Raw genomic sequence first — 21279 nt, forward strand, 5'->3', positions numbered from 1 at the left:
GAGCCTACGAAAGCTCATCAGATTGGGGGCAGTTTTTATGGTGAGTGGCAGAAGGTTCCAAAGTTTGGGTGTGGCAACCAAGAAGCGCCTGTCTCCCCAGGTTGCCGTTCTCGTGCGAGGTACCGGAAGCAGGCAGATGTTGGCGGATCTCAGCTGTCTCTTGGGGCTATACAATATAGTGCCCAACACACCACCGCCATAACGCGTTTCAGCCCGTGTGGGGCCGTGATCACATGTGTGTGTATATATATATATATATATATATATATATATATTAATATATAGACACACACACACATATATGTATATTTATATATCCAAATCTATACTTACATGCACACACAAATGCACATAATGCTTATTACATTTTTCTTTGGAAGTCACAAACCCTACTATATATGCAACCACATGTACATTCATGTAGTAATGTTTATATGGTTAGACTTACACATATGAGTTATGCATAAATATACATAGATTTAAAAAAAAAGGAATATATAATGGTTCTCCGATGTAGTAGAGACAGATGTCATCTACATATGTCTGATTGTTTCAATATACTTGCAGTGACAATGTAGATAATTTTTTGAGATATTTAAATAAATTAGTATAACTTTTCAGGTACCACAACTATAATCATATTCACATACTGTGACATAGTTGTACTATCATAGAAAGAAGCATAAACCCATGGGAACGCACTCGCTTACTTATATGTTATCTATATATTACGACATGCATATATGTTTGATGCATAAATATACATTTATGGAATACATGTTTATCATCATTTTTTTATTATATATATTTTTTATAATGCTTCATTCCAACTGGCGATGGTTCCCTCTTGCGATGGTGACTCCTGGCAAGGTTCTGTTTTGCAAACATTACACAAAAATGGAAAATAGATCAGATGACTGATTGATCACCGTCTCGGAGACAAATGCCAAGCCAATTCAAGAATTCATTTAGGGGACCTTAGAAAATTCATATCAAAAACAAATAACACCCTTTTCTCAAACTGGATTCGGGCCCAATTGTGGTACTGTTGACGCCATTATTGCTCTGACGTTTATGGCCCACCAATTAAATATCTAGAGGGAGCTCCTTTGTCCACATATGTTATCTTGTGGATAAAACTAGTAAACTGAGGCATAGCAGCAGTTTTGCTGAGGAACAATATTTCATTTTACTCTGAGACTAGAGTCAGAGTAAAGGTTCATAACAGATCCAGAGTCTCAGGATGAGTTTGTACGAATAATAAGCTCAAATAAGGGTGTGCTTTGACCCCAATATTATTCAGTCTTCATACAGCTGACATTGCCACGGCTCTTTTGAGGGTAAGGGCTTTCCCTGCCAAAAGCAAATCACATTGGTGTACAAGACTACCAGCTTGGGAAAGTTAAAGCTCTCTCTTTCCTCAGATCGGATTGGAACGAGGAAAGGATGGCGGCGATTATTTACTTTCTTCTTTACTCTCAGTCCGATACTTCCTCGTTCCAGTTCCTCACCTCTCCTTCCCCTCCCTTTCTGCTGCCAGTAAAGATATTTACAACCACAGGAAGTTAAGTCGTGCTAGAACAGGATACATAAAGGGCGCGTTGTAAGCTTTAGTTCAAACAATAAAAGGACCTTTCATGTTTTGTTTTATGGTCCAAATGTAGTGGATTTCTTTAGAAGCAATCCTGTCTCAAGAGTAGAAATACCTCACCAAGTCAGTACTGTGATGAGGCGGGAGAGGCAATGCTCTGCTCACTGGCATTTTAACCCTGAGCCCCAACACCCGGCCCCCGGCTCCGGCATGCATTCACACAGTTCCACTTGTTAAGTCGCCATGAGAAGAAAGGATTTTGCTGCCACTCTGTCACAGTAGCAAATGATATTGCCTGCATGCACACCTAAGCACCATTTCGGTGGAAACAAGACACTGCCTTTTTTAAAAGAGTAGTGAAACCTGAAGAGAAATCACAAATTCCCACAGACCTCAGCTAGGATATTAATCTATCTGTCCAATAAACTATTGCCCTCGCTGTTTCAACACGAACACCAAGTCTACTTGAATACAGCTTGTTTCCAAAGAAGGCAGCAATCCTCAAATTTGTGTTTCACAATGGAACGTTTTCTTTTTTGCCAGTGTTGAAGAAATTATTTAAGGTGTGAACATGAGCAGTATCTTAGTGAAAACAAAGTTTTGTGCAGAAACATCCGAGAAGGTACATTGTTGGTCTGCTTGGTCGTGTCCCACGTCACTCATCTTCAGGCCTCTCTCTCCACAGGCCTTCCAAGTACTTTGATGAAAAGCACACGAGAGAACAGTTCAAGATTCTCCACCCAGACTTCATGCGCTACCTCAGAAACAGGTAAAGGTAGCTTGTGCTGCTCCCCGCTTGATCTAAGAGGTGATCCTGTGATGTTCATTGTTTACATTTTCTTGTGGGCATATTACTTCTAAAGGCCACATTTCTCGAGTAAATTGTTTGTTTCTATGGCATTTTTGTACTTTAAATGTAAGGGTGTATGGGCCCACGTCTGGTGCGAATAGCATTTAGGAAGCAGAGTGAAGACTGGTCGACTTTCAAACACGTCGGGTGTAAATACCATGGCCAAATTACTCCAAACGTGGAAAGCTAGCCTGTCCACTAAAAAGATGTGTGGGGGGCTGAGCATTCATGTGAAAATTCTGAAAACAAAATGTGGTCAAATGGTGCATGTGAAGAGCAAATTTCTTTTCATATTAATTGACAAAGAGCAATAGAGGCATTCATGAAACTTTCCAGTACTTCACTTTTGACAGGGGAAGCCACACCATCTCTGTCTGGGTTCTGCAGGACAAAAAGGGATAGATTACAGAGACAACAAGTTTGTATTTCTAAAACAGCTTGCTACTGCAGGAGACACCTCTGTTGAAACACTGTAGCATGCTGACCGAACAAACACGTGAAGGGTATTCACTGAGAATACAAAAAAAAAACTTGTAACATTTACCCTACCTCATCTAAACATGTGATGAACAACTACAGACATTCCAAGAATTTAAGTGAGCATGACAACTGCTTCAAAGTCTGAGATTTTGAGAAATCAGTGTCCACATGCATGCCAACAACCTGAAGTGACCTAACTGATATGACACTGCACTATACTCATTGGAATGTGCCTGCCTTAAGGAGAAAGTGTCAAATACCCCTTTAATGATCGTTAATTCTATCTGTCCCCATCACATTGTATAAAGAGTTTTTTTTATACTGATTGTATGAGTTAATTTTTAATTTCAAGTTGATATTATTAAAGAAAACAAAGAAAACAGAATATATTGGATTTAGAAAGTGATGTCAAATGCAACAAAGCTCAGATTAACAAAGTGTTTCCGTCAGGTTTGCATTACTTTTTTAACGTAGCTTGACACAAAGACTTCTGCTAGGATTTACAAACCAGCACAAATCACAATGTGTGCATGGTTGTAACTCAAAGTAATTCAACGCAGCACAAAGGTGCGGTGAGGCCAGCCTTAATGTTGAGCCATGGAAGAAGGTTAGGTTCATGTGGTCTCAACCACCAGGAGCCTTGGGAAATCCGGAAAGCTCTTTAGTAGCAGGAGTAATCTGGGATATCTATACCACCGGCACATGTAATCCTCGTCAGGATTTTCATGGGGATTCTCACTTTTTTCATTTTTCAAATATATTCAGAAATGGCAAAATCCACTTATTTGAAGACAGTGGTGGATAGGGACACCGGGAGCATGCCAGAGATGAAATTAATCAAGGGGGCTATCATCCTTTTTACAGTGCTCACACGTCCCTACCATGTTATATTTTTTAGACCATGTGGAAAGACCATCTTTAATTTTGACCTGAGTTTTTTGTTCATTGAGAGCAACAGATTGTTTAAGGTCTGATGAGAAACAGACTCCTAAATATTAAATGGCTGTCGGTTGCCATTTTAGTCCAATATCGCTGATGGCAGTGACTGCGCAATGTCCATTTAAAAGGAATACCTCTGTTTTATCTTTATTTAGGGAGTATCCTGCCACTTGTGAATATCTGTCTATTTCGGTCATAGCAATTGGAATGGCTTGGGTAGCATCCTCAGTAAATAATAGGACTTCATTAGCATAAGCGGCCACTACGTGCCTACCCATGTTGAATTGAATACCTTTGATTGCTGGGGTTATCTCTGAACGCATAGACTAGCAGCCTAATTACTAAGAGGAAGGGGGACAGCAGGCATCCTTGGTGAGTGTCTTGGGAGAGAGTAAAGGAATGGGATACATGGCTGTTAACCCTCATTCTTGCAGTCAGACCCGAGTAGAGAGCCATAGACATCCGTCTAAAGTTCTTGCCTAAGTGGTATTTGTGCAGAGTAGCATGCTAAAAAGGCCAGGACGCCTTGTCAAAGGCCTTCTCTGCCTCAAGAGCTTAGGCCGAAGTTGGGGAGTGAACTAGTTTGGCTTTTTCTAGGACGTGGCAGAATGACTTGGTGTTATCTGCCACAAGTCTGCCCTTAACCCCTTCCCTGCTCATGACAGAACCACTCCGTCATGAGCCACGGTTGCGCTGTGCTCATGACGGAGTGGTTCCGTCATGCTGCGGCCGTTGGCCGCCGCTCCGCCCACGCGGCGCTAATTCCCCGCCTGTGCGGGCGATTAGCGCAGTGGGCGGAGACGTGACGGAACCACTCCGTCATGAGCACAGCTCAACTGTGGCTCGTGACGGAGCGGTTCCGTCACAAGCACAGCGCCACCGCGCTGCCCCCAAACCCCCCCCAGCGCCGCGGCGGAATTCCTGCCGCGGCGAAGGGGTTAAGGAAGCCAGTTTGGGATCAGCTGTTTAATAACCGATTCAAGTCTATGGGTAGCAACTTTTGCTTAAATTTTGCAATCAATATTAATAGGAGACTGCCACTTCTAAGTAGATATGGAGCAGTTCTTCACTCTCTGGTAGGCACAGCAACTTTACTTGTTGCGCTGTGTTACGTGACTCTTTGTAAACGTGCCCCTAGATTTTAAATAAGCTAGAAATGTTTGTTAATATCAATAGAAATCGTACAGTGCAGAATCCAATTTCCAACTGCCTATAAACAAAATAAAAGTTTAGTGTTATGCTGGTGTTTAGAAGCATCAGTTCTACTTAATCTACTATATGTACAAAATATCATCAACTCTGCCAAATGTTAAATTAAAACAGTGGGAAACACATTCTGTTGCATATTACATGAACAAGTTCTGGGAATATAAACAATTAAACTAACAGTGAATAATTTCAACATTAATAAAACTTTCTAAAAATGTATCTGCACTACACTATTTACATTAAAAATTTCCACCAAGATGCACCCACTTACACTCTCTTCATTGCCACTATGCGTATAGTCCTCCCTACTTACTCCCTCACAATTCATACACATTTGCTATTCCAAACAGAAGCAATAGACTTGAAGACGTATGCCTTATCTACTGGAGACATCCATGGTAGATATTGTACAGTAGTTCGATGCGTGTGCTATTGAGAAACACCGGTATTATGATCTTCTTTGCAAATTTACTTCAAGCTTGCTGAGAAAGTACTAGTTAATCTTTGGGGGGTAATTAAGTAAGCATGTAACACGCAATCCTTCTTTTCTAACAATGTTCTTGGTCAGTGGTGGCCATAGGAAGGGGTGAAATATCACGTATGTGTTCTCTCAAAAGCTGACTATGAATAAAACCAATTATTTCAACTAGAAAGTTTAGTGCATAGTGTGTGCTAAAAAATACTTTTATTACTAACATTAGCATTACTACTGCTAATAATAATTAAAAATGAAAACATTGCTAATATTGTTTTTATGATTTTTAATAACTACAATTCATAATAATAATACTACTACTACCACTACTAAAAATAATAATAATGATGCTAATAATAATAACTGTTATTATTATTGTTGCTTTTTTGTTATTATTATCATTAATGTTTTGATTATTATTATTAACAATCATAATAATAATAATGGTTATATGATTGGTAATATTAATACTAGTGGCATATTTATTATTATTGTTCTTATGTTATTATTATTAGCAATTATAAAAATTATGATGCTATATGCTATATTATTATTGTCATAATCATAATTATTATTAATAATAGTAGTAATATTATTACCAATATGAATTTCTACAAACAACCGATCACTGGAGCTAGCGAAGCCGTTTGCTGAATAGTGTACTATCTGCCGTGTGCCTTTAATTAGTTCTGGGTATGCCTGACATGACTGACTGCTACCGCACTACTGCACCTTTACAAGCACGTCAGTAAAGACATTTCTTTATTTTCATACATGCCAATTAATTTATCTCTGCATTAGGCACAATTGCATAAATGTGTTATTTCTTATTGAACTTTTTCCCCAAAAAGCAGTGGAAGTACTGTTTATCATACTTAGGGGTCTATTACAATGTCGGGCGGATCGCCACCGCCCACATGGCGGTGGCGATCCGCCCGACCTTATTCCCCGCCCGCCTCCCAATTCCCCCGATCATATTATGATGGCAGGGGGTACCGCGGAGGACGGGAAGACCGTCCGCCGCTTTTCCGCCCAGTCGACGAGTCGACCGGGCGGAAATAGGTTAAATATAGTGGCGGTGTCTGCTAGACACCACCATCCATATTACAATGTCTGCGGGAAGCAACCATTCCGGAAAGGCATGCGATTTTCTCAGTCAGGGGCCTGTGGCGGGCCCCCAGGATGTTGGGGGGGGCACATGGGGGGTACCTATGGTACCCCCCTGCATTTGCATGCACGATGTGGCAGGCACTGCGCGGTGCCTGCCACATTGTGCATGCAAATGCACAAATGCCTTTTTGGCATTGTGGCGGGTGCTGCTGACAGCACCGCCCGCCGCAATGCAAAAAATTCAGGATGGGCCCGCCAGTGTGGCGGGCGCATCCTAATTGTGCATGCGGGACCGCCGCGCACATGGCGGGCGGTCCCATTTGACGATGCGGTCAGCCCGCCATCGTAATAGACCCATTAGCATTCACCTGTGGCAATATGGAGGTACCAAAAGAATTAATGATCAGCTCCACAGTTATCAGTACCAATGTTAGTACTGTGGAGGACTGCAATGCAAGCCGTGGCAGGCGGTCTCAGAATGGGCTTTCAGGTGCCCATAACATACTTGCATGTGAGGGATACTTGAAATGTAGACCCTGGCAATGCGGTTTTACTATGGAGTTACGTTTCTAGTACTCATTTATGGTGGTAGCAATTCTAAAATAGTGCACGGGCATGGTGAAGCTGTCACCAGAGGTTTTTCAGGAGGGAGCTCCCGACATGAGTGTAAACTGCTTGCAGGGAAACCAGCCGTCACCATGTTAGCAATGTCGTAATACAGCGAACCAAATTCTCTACATTGGCCATACTAGAGGAATGAAAGTCAGGGTGCTATACCTTCAATCAGTTCTTTTGTATGGAGCGATAATCAAAAAGCGGATCATGGAATTGCCATATGTACACCAGAAAATATTTGCAGATGTTGTGTGCAACTTTTCCACTGGCAGTTATGAAACTGTGAAGTGATGAAATAGGCAGGAGAGATTAGATGACAAAAAGACAACTGAAAAAACAAGCAAAGTTGGAAAAAATATGTGACCCAAGATCGTCCTCCTTTTTCACAATGAAAACTCACAAGTTTGCTTGTAATTTCAATTTCAGGTTTCTTCTATCAGGCATTTTAAAAGGAAAAACTCGAAACATCTACCGTCCATCCACCGGGGCAGCCATGCTGCTGACTGCCATCCACGCCTGTGATGAGGTACAACACGCTTTGTCAGAACTGTTATGACCATGTATCCTTGCCTGGGAATCCATACTGCTCCATCCTAATTAACTAACTGAGTTGCTGTACATAGCAAAAATTGTACTGAGCTATGTAAGATTGTGTCCACAGTGGTCCGGTGTCATTGGAAAATTCTCTTGAGAGTTTGTCTCTTGGGCCAGATGAGCACAGGTTCCTTCTCTGTAGCAGGTGAAGAACTTCTTGAAGGGCAAGGCGGGTCCTCACTCTGGACAGCACCTTCACACACCGAGTTCACACTTACATTCCAGTGGATGAAAATCCCTAAAGTAAGGTTAGAAGTCTTCTAATGAGTATTCGATATTAAGCAGCTGCAGTCCGTGCAGGTAACGGAGGTGGGGCCGGGTTGGGGGGGGTCTTTGTAGGATTGTTGCAGAGGGAAAATTAAATAAATAATTATTTTTCCCTCTTTATCGTCCGTTGGAATACACCCCAACCCGGCCCCACTGCTGTTACCTGCACGGACCGTGGCTAATATTAAGACACCAAGGTGCAAGTACCTCCACAAAGTTATACAGAGAAGGATGTGGGGATGGGGAAAAAGATGAGAGATTAAGCAAAAAGTCTGGGTGTTCTGGCCGATCCCATGTCAAATTCACAAAAGATCAATAGAAACTTTTACTATTCCCATGTGCTGTTTCTCTCCAATTGCCCACCTCTGAGTACCACAGCACTCAGCTGCAGAAAGGCAAACTGCTTCTTTAACTGTTCAATTAAAGCTCTGCACATCTGGTACCTGGCCAATGGGCATATAACATAGGCAGGAACACACATGCTTGCGCACTTCTAGTGTGCAGAAACTTGCTGCAAGAGACCAAGGCCTGTTTTTTTCTGTTTCTATTTTTTTGTTTTTTCACACCCTGTTTTCCTTTTTTTTCAAGCCATGTAGACACATGATAAGGGTTAAAAAAATATGCGGTGTGACACCGGGCGGCTGCAGTAGCTGATACACTCTACCCCTCTGTCCCATGTCTCAGGAACAATGATTTGTTACATACAAGCTCCTAGTGTGGGATCCACACAGAACCATCTGTGCTGCGTGCAGAGCTATGTTTAGATATCCTTCAAGAAATGTAATATTTCACCATCAGGAAAAACATTCCAAAGATTATACAGGGGTTTGGAAAACTAGCAATTTGCCAATCACTCTTCCTTTCAATGTGGCCATCCGCACAGTGCTGGTCACACTACTATGTGCAGGTCATCACCACTGACCCCTTGCATGTAATGTGAGTAATCCCAGGGAGGAAAGTTTACTGATCACACCATATTCTTCCAGTACCTCACAACCTATATCAGCTTGGTCGAACTATCAAGGCTCAGGTAAGGAGCTCCCAGTATTTGTGACGTTTAGGGGACAGAACCCTCACGCACCCAGGAGACTCCTTTGAATGGTCTGTTTGAATACTACTGCCCGTCTGGATGCTGTGGTCCTGAACTGCAGCTGCTTTGTGGGATTCAGGTTGTCTCTCCTTGTGAGTCATTCCACTGGGAAGATGTGCATGCCTCCATTGGTGGACGTGAGTTAGGGCACTACTGTGACTACGTGTTTATTTCATGGAGGAGGACATACCTCCATCTCTGGGCACCCTCTTCTTACAGCTACTGCCTGGCGGGGTTCAATATGGTTCCTATGCCTCCTTTTCTTGCCTTTGAGCTCAAGGAAAAGGAGTTCACACTGAAGGTGGGGTTGCACAGAGAGGTATTGTGCAAAGTAGTTATACACTTGATGAGGTACTAGAAGGTGCTGCAGACAATCATGTTAAGTAGTTAATGGACTCATCCTGTCAGAAAGAGACAAGTGCCCTCCAGTGCCTAAGTGCCATGCCAATCTCCCCAACAGGAAAATGCTGATGCACCAATCCTCATACATTCCTGTACTTTGGTTGGTTGCCAGATGTTTTGATGGGAAACACCGCTGTCCTGGAGGAGCAAATGCCCAATTAGTACATTACATTCCCTCCCTCATTCTTTTGTAAGGTCATGGATTGATGGAAAACATCACTAGAACCCCCAGTGCCATCAAGGGTGCAGCTGTTCCCAGCAGTCCACATTCTCAAGTGCATCACATCTCTTCACTAGATGTCCCTCTGGTAAAGTGAGCTCTCTAGAGGGTACTGCAGCGGTTAAGGCACAAATGATTAGGATCAACACAGGAACTAGATTTATATTGCCATGATCTGCTTCCTTCAGGTCTGGGCTTGGTCCGAACTCGATGCCTCCCAACAGGCTTCTGGTCTTCTGAGTTCTGATTAATTTCTGGATGCCTCAAGTGCTAGCCTGAAAGTCAGGAAAATATTCTAGCCCATTTAGTATTGGTAGCTCCCACATTAGTAGTGGGACCAGTCCAGGTCCAGGCACTAGAGTTCTTGTCTTTCACAGCAACTATCAGCGCTCTTGGTACCCCAGCCTAGTCTCTCCCAGCAGTGCTGTTGCCTGCTCGGATGAATCACTTGGCTTCACCTCCAGACAACCCATTAGGACCAAGAGATAATGATGAGCTTGTATCACTCAGGACCCCTCCTCACAAGAAGACATGATTGATAGATCCAGGCATGAGCATCATAACAGTGAGACCAAAGTTTCACATATTAACAAAAATGTCCAAGAATAACAATACAATTAGGTGTTTTAGAACAAAGACAAACATCATTAGGAGTTTTAAATGGAAAAGTTAGAACTTTCAGCATCTCAAATAGACTTTATCACAGGCGTCCCCTAGAGGTTGTTGTTACACCAAATATTTGCACACAGATTACTTTGGCTGGGATGGTATTGCTTACTTTGATAGATGCATGTAGGTTCTTTGTGATGATATTGCACACTTTCAAATGTATATGCTGGCAATTAATACTACAGACAGGTGAAAACTAGTTCTTTAAAAAGGAGTCCGGATACCTGTGTTCAGAAAGTCCTCTGTGTCCAGGTATAGATGATATGTTAAGTGAAGACTGGACAGGGTCAGGGCTTTTGGTATTTACCATATCACCTAGCCCCATGCACACCAAAGGTCTAGTAGATGATATACATTGCTCTTTGACTGGTCTGCCAAATGTGCATGTTTCTAGGAGTGTTCAGATGTAGTCTGGTCATCCTCTTTGATATGCATAGCTTTCCACAAAGTCAGGACTTCTGGGCACTTGGGTTATTCAGAGGCAGGCAGGCACGCATAATAGAGCAGGGTATAGAGTTCTCCATTGGTGCATTCAGGTAGACGGTGTTCAGTCGTACAGGGATCCGGTCCAGAACAAGTTGGGTCTTCTCTCAGGAATCAAAAGCATGACTCATGTCCCAGAACTGTTAACAACCCCACTGTGCCCCAAAACAGCATTACAAATGTGACCATTGTCCTTCTGCTGTGTTTCCATACTCTGAACCACATCAAGAATACCCTGTCCCTAAACAAACATACGTCCACATTTACAGCAGTCATCGCAGCAAAGTCTAGTGAGACCTATTTTCTAGCCATTCAAATCCCCTGTATTACTTCTTGGTATTCAGAGATGGAGTCACGATCAAACTGTAGTTATGAGCAACTCTGTTCATTTGTACTCAGCTTTCTTGTACACCATTTTGTAAGGCGTAGAGGATTCCCTGCAGATTGAGAAGTCAGCAAACCTGGATTTCTCCCAATAGTTCTAAAAAGGTCCTCACTTTTCTTAATTAGTACAAAGTGTCATTACTGATTCAAGTCTCAAGGTGTGAACGATGCCAACGCTGTATACGTATGTATGCATGTGTTGACGCTTTTGTTCTTTTAAGAAAAGTTGAGAGGCAGGATCATTGGGAGGTAAAGTACATTGAGAAACTCAGCCGAAAATAATTCCACTAAAGGCACTCACTTGATCTTTTCAAAGTATTAGATTTATTTAGCAAATATAATTAACATTACATATGTAAGCTGACTAGCAGAAATAGTACCAATCCACATAGCACATAAATTGTCTAAAGAAAATGCAAGCCAAATCAATATAGCTTAATCAAATAGCCAAATCCTTTGATTGAGCAATAGAGTGCTCTATACAACAAGACCAAAGTGAGCTCAAACACGGCTTCTAAAAGTGTGCTTGTAGAATGAGGTCTGAATGTGCTGCATGCCAATAAATTCAAGTCTTCTTACAGAGGTTTGAACAATGCAAACACAATTTATGCATAGAGAACTAACAATTGTGACACATTTAACACATAATGTTCGGTCAGCAACAGGAACAGGAATTGAAATGTTACAAGAAAATAAAAAGATTTTCTTTTGCTTTCCCTACGGACGCTTGTATGCTTAAAATAAAAATTTACTGTCATTTTCTGTGTGAGCATTCACATATTTTTCCTCCAGAAGGAAAATAACAACTTCTAAATGTAGTGAAGTACTGGGTTTTTCGGAACCCAGCGGTGCCAGGGAACACACCCGAAGACTTCGAGTTCTTCCTGTTTCAGACTTACAGAAACACAGAGTCTTCTTGGTGAAGTCAAAGATCGTATTTATTGGCTGCAGCCAGTAACAGGTGTCCTAGAAGTACAACACGTGTATATTCTCAGGAGACTGCTCCCTTACGAAAACCAGCCTTCTCCTTATATACCAAATATTATGCTTTAGGCAAACATTCATCGTTTTACGGTACGATCATTCACATGCATTCATTACAAAGGAAAAGACAGAGTCATAATGGCAAGTACATATTTCAGTTCGTTCAGCCCTTAATCAATTACCCGGCAAAGCTTAGCGCCTTCATCAGATATCGACGGACACCCAATAATAACGGGCACCTCCTCCTCGTAAAACGGGTCATAAAGAGGGAAACAGGGGCAGGTGTGTAGAAGATTAGGCATGGTTCGTGTGTGATGAAAGGTTTCGTGATATGCTGGGCCCTGATACTAATCTCATTCGGCCGTGGGAAGGGAACTGACCGAACAGGTTTGGCCTTAGGCAGCGGAGTCAGTTCACCCAGGTCACCGAGGAGTCTGCAAAGGTGTGTGTGTGTCCTTCAGACCCATGCTTGGCCGTAGTCCTGTTGCCTATGAGAGGGCAATCAGAAAATGGCTGTCGTCCTAAAATGGAGCTCGAGGTATTAGGACAGAAACTCTGATTTCAGGCGATCTCGTCACTCGAATGTGACGCAAATGCTTGTGCATAGTATCCTAAACATTCTCGGTCTGTTGATAAAGAAATCGTCATGTTAGAATCATGCCAGATACGTGGTTCCGAAATTTACAGTACCAGTACCACAGTAGGCACCTGGTGACCTCTAGATTCTGCTTGTTCCAGCCTGATCCAGTTACCGCCTTTTGACCAAGTGACACTGCAGCTGCCTGGGTTTTTCCACTCACTGTCCTTCCCACCAACAGAAGCCCTGCCCAACCCAGGACTTACTTAATGCAGGCAGCAGCGCAACTGCAGCACTAGGCACCTGGTCACTTAGCTTGGCACTTGCCTGTGGCCCCAAGTTCCTGTTTGTTCCAGCCTGATCCAGTTGCCGCCTTTTGGCCAAGTGAGACAGCTGTTGACTGGGTTTTCCCGCCTGGGTTTTCCCTTTAACCGTTCTTCTCATCAACAGAAGCCCTGGCACCCCATGACATACTTAATGCAGGCCGCAGTGTGGCCACGCAGCGGATGCGCTGCAGCGCCCCAAAGGCAAGCCTGTCCATGCCTGGGCTGCATCCAGCGCCAGGAACCCTGGCCCATGACCATCCAATGCAACACCACAACCACAGCCACCACGGGAGCCAGTGAACGCTGCCACTACCCTCCTCTATTATCTGTGACCTCAACAACACAAACTGGCAAACTCGCTGCTGCCTCGCTTCCCCCAGCACCACGGTAGGACCCTTGTACAGAACCCATTGCGATTTCACCTGCAACACCTCAGATGCCGACACCACCACCTCCAAACACCTGATGCACACCACCACCACACATCAACTGTCTGCCATGCTTCTCAACATCTGATCCCACAGGGAACACTCCACCAATAGCTGGGACCCCCTCAACAGCAACACACTAACCTTCTCTCCCTGATCGAAACATGACTCAACCCAGCCTCCAACCTGAACATTGTTGCAGCCATCCCGCCCACCTTTAAAATCATACATCAAGACCAAAACCACAAACCAGTCAGAGGCCTCATGATCATCTTCAAAAACACAATTGACTGCACCACCTCCACAGACTTAGACACCAACCTCATGGAACACCTCCACTTCAGAATACGAATAGACTTCAATGCCACCCTTAAGGGAACCCTCGCCTGCCGTCCCCCAGCCCTCGAGTGGAATTCTTCAACCACATTGCAGACTTCATCGCCCCCCTCTCCATCAGATCAACCAACTTCATTCTCCTCAGGGAACTGACTTTCCACTTGGAAGGTACCACAGAAGACACGCTAACTCCATGGCCCTCCTCGACAGCTTCAGCCACCTTGGTCTCATCTAGCTCATCCAAGGACCAACCCACACAGAAAGCTACACCCTTGACCTTATTTCAATCAATCAATCAATCAATCAGGATTTAAAAAAGCAAGGCTAATCCCCCGATAGGGTATCCGGGTGCTTGCTGGTCCCGGAGGCTTATTTGAACAGCAAGGTCTTGAGGGCCATCTTGAGGACCATTCGGAATTCGAGAAATGGGGGGATAGTCCGGAGTTGCTTGGGGAGGCTGTTTCAGGTCTTTGCTGCCTTGTGTACGTGGGTCAGCAGCTTGAATTGGCATCTCTTCTATTCGGGGAGCCAGTGGAGTTTTCTCTGGTGGGGTGTGATGTTGGTTCATCAGGGAAGGCTGAGGATGAGTCTGGCTGTGGCGTTCTGTACGGCATGCAGCGATTCCTACACAGAGGGCATTGCCATAGTACAGTAAGCTGGTGATGAGGGCTCATGTCATGGTGTGTTGTGTGTAGGGGTAGCTCCTTGAAGATCTTGTGTAGCATGCACAGAGTGAGGAAGCAGGCGGAGGAGACAGCGTGGATGCGTGATTTCATGGTGAGCTTGTTGTCAATGATGATTCTGAGGTTTCTGGCGTGGTTGAAGGGAGTGGGTGCGGGTCCTAGGTCTGATGGCCACCAGGAATTGTTCTATGTGTTGCTGTTGTTGCAGAAGATCAGTACTTCCTTCTTGCCTGTGTTCAGCTGCAGGCAGTTGTTCTTTGTCCAGTAAGCAACATTTGTCATGCATTTATGGAAGTCAGTTCTGGTTTTGGTGGGATCGATGGTGAGTAAGAGGATGAGTTGAGTGTCGCCTACGTAGGAAATTATTTTGAGACAGTGGGATCTCACGATGTTGGCCAGTGAGGTCATATATGAATTGAAGAGCATGGGGCTGAGGGATGAGCCCTTGGGAACACCTCAGGTGATCTCCTTGGGTTTAGAGGTGTAAGGTGGGAGGTGGATCATCTCGGTTCTTCTGGTGAGGAACAAGGTGATCCATCTAAATGCATCCCCTTGAATGCTGATGTGGTGGAGTCTTTCGATCAGTGTGTGTTGGGATACAGTGTCAAAGGCTGCAGAGAGGTCAAGGAGGATCAAAGTTACTGTTTCTCCTTGGTCGAGAAGGGTACGGATGTCGTCGGTGGCTGCGATCAGTGGGGTTGTACTCCAACAACAGAATCACCACCACCCACATGACCCCGCTGACATGGTTTGACATTATACATCTCATTCATTTCATAAGGCTTTATTCGAACATAAAACAAGTTCATAAAAGCACCGCATTAATGAACAACAATATAAAAAACATTCAGAAGTGGAAAATTCATTTGCTTAGAATTGATTAAAATAGCATACTTTTCCTAGCATTAATAGATTTAAGAAGGAAAGTAGCCGTGTAAAAACACACATCGGGATGATGTAAGTTAAAAAGTAAACACATACAGTCACGTAGTGATCTGACCCCAAATTTTACAAACAAGGGTTTCAGATAGGCTGTCCGGAAATGTTTGTACAGCTGGCAAAGCAGAAGAAAGTGCACGGTGCTTTGGGAAGTGGAGTTGTCGCATGGACATGGACCAACTGGACGTAGGTTCGAAAAGGGGAAGGCAACAAGGTTGTGGACTATTCCCATTCTAAGTCTGGTCAACACAAACCGATGTGCCTTCCAGGTTACTTGAGATAAATATGGTTGAAAACCCACAAGTTCATTTAAATCGTGGTAAGAAACATAAGATGAAAGATTAGAGCTATTTTGGTGTCTCTTGATGGAAAGCTGGTGTAAGAGACACTGTTTAAGGTCATATTTGGACAATACATCTGCCCCATGATGATCCACGATGATATTTATGTTGAAGATCTCCCGAAAGTTGTCAATAACATACTTTAACCATGGGATCCTTGTATAATAGTCCAAAGTAAGACAGTCAGAAATGATAGCTCGAAGCTACGAGGCAAGATGGCTGTGTAGTGCCTCGGCTCCGCCGATCACCTCCTCCCGACCACTTCTCCTGCCATTTATCCTGACTGTACGTGCTCACATCTGCCTTCCTGCACTTAGCGGATCCGGCCCCCGCTCTCCGGGACCCCGGCGCTGCCTCCTATCTGAAGCTGTGAGGTCCGCTGCATCGGGGCCTGGCGGAGACGGTGCGACCAGGGAGTGGATTGATCCTGGACGCCGGCGCAGTGCGGAGGTGTGGGCGGCCGTGGCTCGCCGGAAGCTGCCGGAGGGCGGTGGGCGCTGAGACCGGAGTTTCGCTCCGTGGCAGTGAGGACGGCGTGATCTTCCCCCCCCCCCTCCTTCCCTGGTGCTGGGGGCTCGGTGGTGTCATCGTTTCTGGCGAGGAGTGACTCGCCCTGCCCTAGGACATTCCTGCCGAGCTGTGTGGTCCTCTGGCCTGGGGGGCCTCCCGGAGGTCCCGAATCCATCAGTGGGGGTGCCCCGGGCTGCCGCTGAAGCGAGGTCTCTCGCCCCGTATCTCTCCTGTTGCCCCGCCTATGGTCCTGGTGGCGGACACGGCCCTGCGTGGACTGGGACGCCGGCGGACATCGCGCCTCGTTGACCAACCCTGGAGGTGTCTGGATATCCTATTCTGAGGTGAGGGGAGCTGAGGAGGGGGACTGTGTGCTGACGCTCCCGGCAGTAGCGCACGAGTGACTGTGGCGCTCTCGCTGATAGAGCTGTGCAGGAGCGATTGAAGACCCCTGGCCAACCACGCAGCGGGGGCCTGGGACAGGTTGCGCCCCGGGGACTCAACATATTGGCACGGTGTGGGCGGACAAGATCTGAGAGACGGGGAGCCTCGTGGCCTGACCTGGGCCTTCCCTTGCCGAGTGTGTGCCGTGGGTACCCCGCCTGCCCCTCGCTACCTCTGCACAGCGGGAGGACGTCATATTGTCTCGCTTTGCTCGAGGACCCTGCGCTGGCCGCTCTCCCTGAGGGAACGATTGTTGGGACGGTGCTGCCCCTGCGCCTGCCTTGACCTGCGCTCTGTGTTACACTGGCAGCTAGCTCCGCGATGTCCGGCGCCAAGGGAGCCAGGGCGTCCCAGCAAAGTAAACTTGACAGATACACGTGCGCAAGGGCCGATCAACCTGACAAGAGGGCGCCGGGAGACACTGCCCAGCATGGCGCGCCACAGGGCCCTGCCGAACCCACTATGAAGGACCTTCTGGCAGCCATAACCGGAGTCCGAACGTCAGTAGATACTCTTTCCTCTGAAATGATGCTCATAAGGGCCGATCTTGCCAACTACCGGGAGAGGGTGCAACAGCTCGAGACTACTGCGGAGGGACTGGCGGGCGACACCTCGCAGCTGCAGGCGGAGGTTGCTGAACTACGGGCCTTCCGCAAATCTACAGAGGACAAACTTGACGATTATGAAGGGAGGATGAGACGCAATAATATAGGCGTCCTCGGTGTGCCAGAAAAAATGGAGGGACCTGCTGTGGATCTCTTCATTGAGAATCTGATCACGACTAAACTCCAGCCTAAGGGCCTCTCGAAACTCTTTGTTGTAGAAAGGGCACATAGGGTGCCTGGAGGTCGCCCGACGCCGGGGGCTCCGCCCCGCCCAATCCTGGCCCGCCTGCTAAACTACCGAGACAGAGACACTATCCTCCAGGCCGCCAGGGTGGCCCCACCGGTTTGCTTAGAGAATGCACATGTCACCTTCTTCCCTGATTTCACCCGCGGGGTGCAGATGCGGCGGCGTACATTCCAAGAGGTCAAGAAGCAGCTAAGAGCTAGGGAGCTGAAGTACGCCATGCTCTTCCCTGCGAAGCTACGTGTGGAAGCGGACGGGAAGACCTATTTCTTCGAACATCCGGATGCTGTCTCAGGCTGGCTGGAAGGTTGGGGGGACCCTCGGAGGACTGGCCCCTCAGAGGGCTGATGTACGGGACACCGCTCCAGGGGTGGTGGAGCCGCCGTCATCCGGTGTGGATGATCTTGCCAAGGGAGCTCCGCGGGGCGATCTCTTGCGGGACAGAACATGGTGCCCCGGACTGGCGTATTATTGCCTACTTGGACCATTTCACATACTGGCTTAGATGTACAATCACTTGGGAGTGAGGATCGGGGACCTGCGATAGCCTCCCCCCACATTCTTCCTGTAGCTGAGTTACATTTTAATTTTTCTTAATTGGGTTTTTTTTTTCTTGTGGGCGACAGGCACTCTGCATTTCTTGTTTTATGGGTAGTTTTAAGCCCGGGGTGCAGGGCAGCAGGGAGGGGGGGAGTTGGGAGGGACTGTTGGTTTTTTCGGTAGCTGTGTACTATCGCATGTTTGATGGCATAATGTTCAATTCTCTATTGCTGTTTCACTCCTCATCGACACGTAAATGGGTACGCAACGCAACAAGGAATTTAAAGTCTTAAGTTGGAACGTTAACGGGTTGGGGGACAAAATCAAGCGAGGGGTGGTTACCCAACACATTAAAAGACTGTCGCCAGATGTCGTTCTCCTCCAAGAAACGCACCTAATCGGTAACAAGTGTGGAGCGATGACCAGGTGGGGATACTCGATGGTGGCGCATGCTGGCTTCACGTCCAGCTCAAGGGGAGTGGGGATTATGCTAAAGAAATCCTTCCCTCTATCGATCACATCCTCCTTTGTAGATGACCGTGGGCGGTATGTGGGTGTCACAGGCACATGGGAGGGGCATACCCTAACCTTTCTTTCTGTATACGTGCCCCCTGGGTTGCAATCAACGACATTCACTGACCTTAGCGCTCTGCTATTCACCCTGCCGGTGGGGCAGCTTGTCATAGGCGGGGACTTCAACTCTGTCGTATCGGGTGAACTTGACAGGCACCCGCCGCGCCAATTGCCCCCAACGGCACACGCACTCTCCACTTTTCTGGACGCTATGGGTCTGGTGGACCTATGGCGCACTTACAACACACCTTCTACTCTAGCGCACACCACAGCCTCTCCCGATTAGATTACATGATTGCCCCTGCCTCACAAGCTGCTCATATTCACGAAATTCGGCATCTACCGAGGGGTATATCTGACCATTCCCCCCTATGGGCCCACGTCGTACTAGACCATACGCAAATAGGTTGTATCGGCCCCATCCATCCCTGGCACTTTAAAAACCCTAAGATACGTGGGGAGCTGATCAAAACTATAGACAACTACTTTGCAGAAAATGAACGCTCGGTCGATTCCCCGCAAACGCTCTGGGAGGCGTTTAAAACTGTAATCCGAGGGCAAACCCTGTCCCTCATAGCGGGGGAAAAAAAGGAGAGACTGAAAGACATCTCTGACGCTGAACATCGGGTGCACCTGCTTGAACATGCAGTTACCGCGAACCCTACGACTGACACGATCCATAAACTCAGGATCTGTCAGGACGACTACTGGGCCTTGGTTACCGATCGCGCCAGAACACTGGGGCAAGAAAAATTAGGCCGTATCTATGACTGGGGAGACAAGGCAGGGAAATTGATTGCCTGGCTCGATAGGAGAGAACGTGCTAGCCGCCTAGTCCCTGAACTCCTGGGAGTGGACGGGATCCCTGTCACAGACCCTCAACAGATAGCCGCTCGCTTTGCGACCCACTACTCTACCATTTACGCTTCTGGTGCCCCTCACACTGTCGAAGACTCCCTTGACCTTCTAAGGGACATCTCCCTTCCTACCCTCTCAGAGACAGACCGCCAATTCCTACACAGCTCCCTCTCCACTTAGGAAATCGCAATAGCGATCCGAGCGCTCCATCCGGGTAAAGCTCTTGGCCCCAACGGTATCCCTATTGAGCTTTACAAGCTACGCCCTGATAAACTAGGTCATTATCTTAGGTCCATGTTCACCTCCAGCCTTGACAGGGGGCTGCTGCCTCCGGACCAACGCTTGGCCACGATCGTTACCATACACAAGGAGGGGAAGCCCAAAACGGACTGCTCCTCATATCGGCCTATCTCCTTAATAAACGCTGAGCCCAAAATTCTAGCCAAAGTTCTCGCTAATAGACTGATTAAGGTTGTGGGAGACCTGGTCCATTCCGACCAGTCGGGATTTATGCCACGGCGGAATACTGCTCTGAATTTGCGCAGAGTGCACGGGGTGCTGGGAAGGGCCCACACTATACGAGAGGACGCTATCATTGCTTCCTTGGATGCCACTATGGCGTTCGACACCCTCGAATGGCCTTATCTCTTTGCGGTGCTCACAAAGTTCAGCCTTGGCCCGGTATTTATCAGCTGGGTGAAACTCCTATACACCACGCCCATGGCGCAGGTAGTGGTGAACAACAAAAAATCTGCCCCCTTCGAACTCGGGCGAGGCACTCGTCAGGGTTGCCTCCTCTCTCCCCTTCTGTTCGCTATGGCCCTCGAACCCCTCGCTGCATGGATCCGTAGTGATGTTGCCATTCGCGGACTACAATGGGCGCCGGGATGGGAAGATAGGATATCTTTGTACGCGGAGGACGTTTTTCTATACCTCGCCTCCCCTAGAAGATCCCTTACTGTTCTTCTTGATATCCTTAATATCTTTGGGCGATATTCGGGCTTTCGGATTAACTGGCAGAAATCGCTCATATATGTCCTCAACGGTGACACACCGCAACTACCCCGAAACTGCCCCATATCAATAGCCTCCGAGGGCTTCACATACCTCGGCATCTTTATCTCTAGGGATCAGACACTTCGATATGCGCGTAACTTAACCCCACCCCTGCAATGCCTCAAAAGCGACATTCAGCACTGGCAAGCGCTCCCTATTTCCTTACTGGGTAGAGCGGCATTATTCAAAATGATGTCACTGCCGCGCTTCCTCTATGCATTGCAAAACGCCGCCGACCCCGTTCCTAACACATACTTCGGGGAGATAGAGAGCCTCCAGAGGACTTTCCTCTGGGGAGGTAGGTCTCGCATAGCACTATCGAAGCTCACGCTTGGCTGGTATGACGGCGGAATTGGACTGCCGGACATTAAAAGATACTATTGGGCAGCTCATCTAATCGCTATCAACCATGGCACCTATGGCTCCCCCGATGACCCCGGTTTCCGCATGGATCGCT

The 21279-nt window shown here is 46.6% G+C and overlaps 1 protein-coding gene across 1 annotated transcript in view; it reads left to right on the plus strand.

Moving 5' to 3' along the window:
• LOC146810406 (alpha-N-acetylgalactosaminide alpha-2,6-sialyltransferase 2-like) overlaps window positions 1-21279 on the plus strand; it is a 547614-nt gene that overhangs the window by 475816 nt on the left and 50519 nt on the right. Inside the window, exons 7-8 of the mRNA XM_085614424.1 lie at window positions 2277-2360; window positions 7696-7795. Of these exons, the coding sequence (XP_085470550.1) occupies window positions 2277-2360; window positions 7696-7795 (184 nt within the window). The remainder of the gene's footprint in view (window positions 1-2276; window positions 2361-7695; window positions 7796-21279) is intronic.

Source organism: Triturus cristatus, chromosome 7 (assembly GCF_964204655.1).
Source record: "Triturus cristatus chromosome 7, aTriCri1.1, whole genome shotgun sequence".
NCBI classification, from domain to species: Eukaryota; Metazoa; Chordata; class Amphibia; order Caudata; family Salamandridae; genus Triturus; species Triturus cristatus.